This window comes from Protopterus annectens, chromosome 4.part0, assembly GCF_019279795.1.
Source record: "Protopterus annectens isolate FY-2018-M chromosome 4.part0, PAN1.0, whole genome shotgun sequence".
Lineage (NCBI taxonomy): Eukaryota > Metazoa > Chordata > Ceratodontiformes > Protopteridae > Protopterus > Protopterus annectens.
Genome location: NC_056733.1, coordinates 181,350,867 through 181,358,366, shown reverse-complemented (window position 1 = coordinate 181,358,366; position 7,500 = coordinate 181,350,867). Strand labels below are relative to the sequence as shown.

The following is a 7,500-nucleotide window of genomic DNA, read 5'->3' as shown; positions in this document are numbered from 1 at the left end:
TGGTTTAGGATTGTAAGGAATGCTGAGTTGAAATATTCTATGGCTTTGTTGAGAGAGAGAGGTGCTTTAGAGGGGTCCAATTGTGTTATTGTTGAGAGTTCTGTTTGAAATCTTTGGGGATTAAATTGTTTCTTTGAATATAGTGTTCTATGTGAGGTAGGTAAGTTTTGATGAGTTTTAGCATATAGCATAGCATTTAGCAAATAGCATATATGCATATATATATATATATATATATATATATATATATGCATATATATACATATATACATGTGTGTGTGTGTGTGTATATATATATATATATGTATATGTATATATATATATATGTATATGTATATATATATATGTGTGTGTGTATATATGTATGTATGTATGTATATGTATATGTATATATATATATATAATGTCAAAAAATAATTCTTACAGGCCCCAACGAAGTATATCCAAAAACCACAAGGAAGGAGCAATGATGTCAGATGTAATATCCAATACTCTGATATTCAGATTTACTTGCAGCACATCTCAATAAGCTTTTATCATTAAATGAATAAATCCAAAACAAATAATCTTCGATCGCAACTTCTTTATTGCACAAAAACAGCAGAAACGTAAGCGCTTTCGCGGAGACACCTCCGCTTCATCAGAAGTTTTTAAAATCAGTGAAAAATCTTGTTATATAACATAACTAATTATCAATTTAAATATAATCACTATCAAAACACAAATTAACAGTTAAAAGTGCCCACTTTGCTTCCTATTACCTATACCATCCTTTTTGAAGGCACTAACATAATAAAATACATAAAAATACTGCTTATAATAGAAAACACACACAAAAAACTCATCATACCTAACGAACTGCTTGAAATCAATATTTAAACAGTAAGTTAAGAATACTGATTTAATAAACAATAATTAAAAATAAAAACTTAAAATAATTATCTAAGAGTCCTAGCTTTAAGAAGTGGCTTAATAGGAGCACTGTCGTTCAATCCTCAACTAGGGTCCAGCCATGAAGTAATTTAATTTCACTTTCTAATATTTATCAGACTGTAGTTAACCTCCTGTATCCCAGTTTCCATTGTTAATGTATGCATTTAAACAGTTACAGTAGTGCATGTTCTTTCTGTGTGTTTTTTTTCTAGTGGGGCACAGTGTGGATCCATTTAAACACAAACATTTTGCAAATACCCTTTTCAATACATGTCTGTCCAGTCAGTTTGATATACATATGACTTACAGTTCTAATTTGTAACGCAAGCATCTTGCGCAAAATATTTTGGTATTCACCAGTGACATATAATTATTTACAAAATTCCAGTTAGCTAGGCTGGCAGTATCTCCTTTCATCACAGTAAGCAACATTATCCTTATACTTGGACCTATTTCTTTGTATAAAGCATGTGATAGCCTTTGAGAATGAAAATTTCTAGAGGGTTTTTAGCATGTTTTTTTCTACCCTCCACTTGAGATGGTTGGTTTTACTGCTGAATGAGCCGGTCCCAGAAGCAGGAAGATTTTATTCACCGTGTAATAAGTGGTACAATTTTGAATTACCCAAGTGCTCTGGAATAGATGGAAACACCTATGGAGTTGGGGCTTCACCGTCAGATTTGAACGTGTTTGTTGGATTCAGCAGTGAAGTTCAGTGTTGTTCTTCTGAACAAGGTGTATTTATAAAGATACATCATGAAGTGAGGTTTGTGCATGCTATGAGGGGATGCTACCAGTGGTGGAGCTAGTAAAAGTAGGTACCTCAATAAATTCCTGCTCCTTCGCATTGACGCTGCTAAGCTTCCGCCTGGATGGAGCTCTCATATAAAATGGTAATGACCCTATTCATGCCATCATGCCTAAGAGTGACACACACACCTGATGGTGAGCAATGCCGCAGGGTAACAGTATGTTCCAGGGTATACGGAGCATACCTTATACCTTGATATCTAGTTTTGAAGTGTTGTGGTAAGTTGCAGTGTCATTCAGCAGAGCATAAAATTGAAGTGGTGGCACTACAGACTTTGATGGGGGAAGAACTGGGCACTGGAGAGTTTAGTTTACAGTGCTGTGTATCTTATCCTCCAGAGTTAAAGACTGACAGATGTGAGATTCAAGGTTTTCATCAAAAGGGAAGAAAAGAAGCTTGTTTTTAAATTCTGCCTAATATTTTTAATGCACTTATAGTGACCTGTGTGGTGGTTCTTTTCTGAACTACTTTTTTAGGCTAAACCATGGACAGTTGTTTTCATTTAGTTTGTTCTGGAACCTTAAACTTGTAGCTTCATTTGCATATGTGTGAAGATTATGTATTACTGCAAGATTTTAGCATTGTTTATATATTATACTGCACTTCTATGTCCATAAATAGAATTTCATGTAAGTTTTTATTTATGAACCCTCTGTGGGGCTTCACTCTTGTATCTTCTGGGCTTCATTCTTGTAGTTTCTTTCACAATTGACCGTTTGGACTGTGATCTGCTGCTAGATTTGAACCGGATTTGGTCATTTAAGAATTACTGATACATTTCTGCATAATTTGGTGCATCAGTCTGTGATAGGATTGCAGTAGTGGCAGTGTTGTGTGAATGCTGATCCAGGATCTGTGGTCTGGTACTTGTGTAGTTGTGTATACATAAAGTTGCATTCTAGTGCCTTTCTGTTTACGTTGCTTTTTTTTTTCCCCTGCCAAGTCACTACAGCACAAGTACTAATATGATTTTTATTGGTCCATGTAAACATAAATGACAGAAGCCATAATTCTCTGGACTATATAATGAGAGACATTGTTGATCTGTGTCTCAAGCAGGTATGTGCCTTGCAATGAGCAGTATTCTACCTTCACCAGGGATGATGCCACAGTATGAACAAAAGATGATTGACTTCAGTAATTTTCTTAGTTTCTGGTCTTCTCAGAAGGAGGTTCAGTAGTCAGCATGGGGGAGGACATGGTTAACAAACCACAATGCTTTTAAGGATGGTCTGTGCCAGTCTCCCCTAGGCTTATGAATATTGGCTTTTTTACACTGTACCAAAATGACAAGCCTACCCGACAGAGCAAATAAAAACCAAAGCAACCTAAAGATGTTACTGCTCCCATGTTAGGAGCCTAAACAAAAACCTCCACATAATACAAGCTGTCCTCATTGTGGAGAATATAGACATCTGTATATAGACATCTGTGCCATTACGAAACATGGTTTAAATATGTAGAAAATGCTCTGGCAGTACAAGGCTTCAGTAACTTCCACACATTTTAGGGCGCCAGCTGCACAGGCGGGGAAAATGGAAGATTCTCAATCTATATCGATAACCATCATAACCAAGTTCAATAAATGGGACTTTGCCCTGGAATTTTTTCACATCACCATAGGAAGTTCCATACCATGTCCCAGCAAGCTGAAAGTCACCTTCTGTCCCTAGAATCTTATAGCTCATATGTAGACTTACTGGAGATGATCGCCATTAAACAAAATGCCCTACTCATGGGAGACTTCAACTACCTCCTGTGTAGACTGGGAAACGTACACTGCCTCATACTCACACACAATTCCTGGATTTTATGGTCAAGAGTATTTGTGTTAGTGCATGCGCACACACCAGAGGTTCATACATACGTGGCCTGGTCTGGTACTCCTCAATATGGGAGTGTCACCATCCTCATGGGTATGTTTGGACCACAAAGTTGTCTCCTTCAAAATAAGCCTAACCCCAGCAAACCCTCTAACAGTTAAGAACTGTTTCAAAGCAAACTACATCCTACTATACAATTGTCAAAATATTCCATGCCTTGCCCAATTCTGAGCTCACTAATAACCTATGCAAAATTGAGGGACCCTGTTATTCTAGCCCATCAACTCAAGTTTAAGGCTTGGTGATTTGATGGATTAAAGAATTAAAAAGGATTTGGTTTTGTGCTAGTCTGAGATCCTCCGTCGTTGTAATCATATCAGTCCATCTCATTGGCTGTCTTCCTCTGCATCTTGTAGCCTCAGTTTTTCCAATTCTTTTCCAGTGATGGTTTCCTTCGAACTGTGTGACCAAAGTATGACAAACACTGTTTCAGCATTCGTGTTTGAGTGGCATATCTCGTTACTTTCCTCTGATAGACTTATTGGTACATTTTGAATGAGCTAGGCTTCCTTTGGTTTTGTTTCCAGATCGTTCAGATTTCACAACCATATTGACAAGTGAGAATGAGAGTTTGAACTAGTGTGATCTTTGTCTGCAATTACTTTTAAATATTTTATCTAGAAACTTCACAGCCATCTTTCCCAGCACCAAAAGTTGTAATATTTTCTTGAGTGCTAGTCTAATCATTGGTCATAAGGGCACCCAAAAGGTTCTTACTCTAAACTATCTCAATTTCTTCTCTATCGAGCTCTATTTTTTTTTCCAGTTGACATAATCTTGGGCTGCTTCATGTTCAGTTCTAGTCCCAGCCTTCAACTTTCCTTGACTGTCCTTAGCAGATGTTCCATATCTTTGAGTCAGCAGTGTTGTCATCAACATACCTCAGATTAATTTAGTCTTCCTCTTATATGTATTCCAAAGTTATCCTTTAGAACAGCCTTTCAGAATATGGCTTCGGCATACAAATTGAACGAATATGGTAAGAAGATGCAGCCCTGTCATACACCTTTTCAAACAGCAAGGCATCTTGTGTTTCCGTATTCCGTTCGAACTGTAGCTTCGTGGCAGTCAGATTAACTGTACTACATGTTTTGGTATTGCCATTTGCAATAGTTGTCCATAGTTTTTCATGATAGACAGTCGAAGGCCTTGGAGTAGTCAATAAAGCAAAAATAAATAGATTTCTGATATTCCTTTGTCTTTTCTAGTATCCAGTGTTGGCAATGATCTCTTGTTCCTCTTCCTTTTCTGAATCCTGTTTGAGATTCTGGCAATTCTCTTAGTATGACTTCAGGCACCACAGGAGAGACCCTGTACAACCATGTAAATTGCTGTGTAGAGCCTGCTGTACCTACTAGAAGTAATCCAAAAACAAACCACACTTGTCTATTAAGGTTAGACCAAGACCAAAAGGCCAGTTGTGTTCAAGATAGCCTCGCAGGCCAAAGACGCTCGTAAGGCTTTCTACAGTTATGTCCCAAACCTCAAAGGCAGCACACCATGTCAGTGGTGCCACCTTCACTGAACAGCTTGACATGGTAAATTTTCTGGTGACAAGTTCAGCTCAGACTTCAGCCCCCACCCATAAAATACCTACTAGCATCCTCCCTCTCCCAAACCATTAGCAGGGAGCAGGCCCTGACAGTATCCTGGGATGCCTGTTAAATAGGTAGTGTTTCAGCCTATCAGAAGTACTTGAGTCACTTTTCAACTAATAACTTCAAAATTGGCTGGAGGACTACAAGGGTTATTCCACTTCGAAGGTGGGCCATCAGCCGATCCCTGAAACTACAGACCTAGTGGTCCGACTAATCGAATATGGAAAACCATGGAACAAATTATCGTGAAAATGGGCAACCCTTAGACACTGGACCCAACCCAGTTTGACACTCTCAAGGGAAGGTCTTATCCACTAATCTTGATTAACTTGGTGAAGGTCACCAAGGCAACTGATGAGGAGAAAAGGTGCATACCCTCTACTGGACCTAGCTAAAGCTTTCAGTACATTACACCCACTTGGATGTAGTTACTCTCTGAACTGGGCACAAACCTTTACATAACTTGCTGGATTGCCAACCGTCTTAGACAGAAACCAGGAAGTCAGGATTGGTGATACCATAACCACCACTAAGAGACCAGTTGGGGGTGGGGGTCCCATGCTGGTATTGCTCCAATTCAGCATCAATGTCTGAGGTAAAGGCAAATGTGAAGGGCCTTTGGTTAACCACGCTTATAGATAACTGCATATTGGAAGCCATCATGGATTTCCCCCTTGATACAAACATCTTGCAAGACCGTTTAACAGACAAATGATTGGTGCCCAACTCACAGATTAACCTTTACTAATGGATGGTAATTGGAAATTATTCACCCTGGGTCTGACCACCATGTCTCTAATACTTAGGGCATTGTCTGCCTGTTGTCTAACTCCCTGCTCCCCATAATCTCCAGAAATGTCCTAATATAGCCCCATTTTAATGCCCATGATACAGATGGACATAATTGGGTAGGATTGCACAGCTAAGCTTATAAATGCCCTTGCGGTTAAGTTCATAGGTGTATACTAGGCTGCGTGTGCATTTCTTAAAGAATAGTGGCCTCTCCTTATGCCACAGTTCAGTTTTTGTTGAAATCTAATTTTTGAGTATTGGTATGCTAAACATTGTGAATACATTGCTTGTATGGAACTGCACACACTTATGAATACTGGGAATATTTGTTATTTTGGGAAGTGGTGGCTTGTTGGGGTAAGTTTGGACTGGATGAATTGTACAAATGTCTGTCAGAAAGGTGAGCAAAATAGAACAGGGCTTTTACGAAACAGTGAGGATAGCTTGTGACTGGGGAAGGGTTACAGGGTGAGAATTTTTTTCCCTCTTATTGAATTATAAACTTTAGTGCCACAGAAGGAATATCTGATACAGATCACAAGATTACATATCCAGATTAAGATAAAATAGGTACTACAGTGTGACATTCTACTGTTGGTCTGGGTAGACATCAGGTTGTTGCTGCTTATATGAAACTTGGTTGAGAGCATCTGCAACTATGAATGCAGTCTGTTAGATTTTTTGTAAGCATTTACAAGCATTACTTGTGAATTGGTTTTCGCTTTTAGTGCTTTTGTGGTGCTGTGATAATCTAAGTCAGATTTCAGCTGAAGTACAATTTTTCCACTTTGAGGATGTGGAAGACTGTTTCAGCCAACAGCTAACTTCAGAAATATATGTAACCCATAATTGTAAATATCTAGCACTGATAGAGAAGGTATTGCAAGTCAGCTGTTAGTGTTTTGCTTGATTTGAGTGTTGTAAAAGTTAGACATATCCATTGTATTGGTTAAGATTAGCGGATTGTTCTAGATATTAATGGAACACCTCTGTATATTGGCAGATGACCTTTAAGCTACTACCTCAAATATTCAGCATTTCACTCACATTTATAAATAGCACTTATTCCAAATGACTTCTTAAACAGGTGGTTCAATGTCTACAGATATATTAATGGCATATAACTATTTGAATTTTGTTTTCAGGCATTTGGGAATATCTTGAATTTGGTCCCACTGGCAGAAAATGTGGTTAAACTGAATGCGGTCTGTATGGAATGCTATAGAGATGCTTCATACACCAAAAGACGAGGAGCAGAAAAGGAGGTAATCTTTTTATCTGTTAGAAGTCCTTTATCGCATCCAAGTTGCAGAAGTCACTTTGCATTAAGGAATTTTAGGCTCTGTGCTCTGAATTAAAACAATTGCACTCCAACACATTTAGATCATGGACTAATCCCTTAGTATTGTTAGAAATATCTTGTCCTGACATTCTAAAACATCTTGAAATGGGAACCCTAAAGAACACCATGCACTGGTTATTT

The 7,500-nt window shown here is 38.2% G+C and overlaps 1 protein-coding gene across 1 annotated transcript in view; it reads left to right on the top strand.

Moving 5' to 3' along the window:
• The window catches only part of TK1 (thymidine kinase 1), a 155,897-nt gene that overhangs the window by 130,894 nt on the left and 17,503 nt on the right, over nucleotides 1-7,500 (top strand). The window contains exon 6 of the mRNA XM_044068165.1: nucleotides 7,163-7,282. Within this exon, the coding sequence (XP_043924100.1) occupies nucleotides 7,163-7,282 (120 nt within the window). The remainder of the gene's footprint in view (nucleotides 1-7,162; nucleotides 7,283-7,500) is intronic.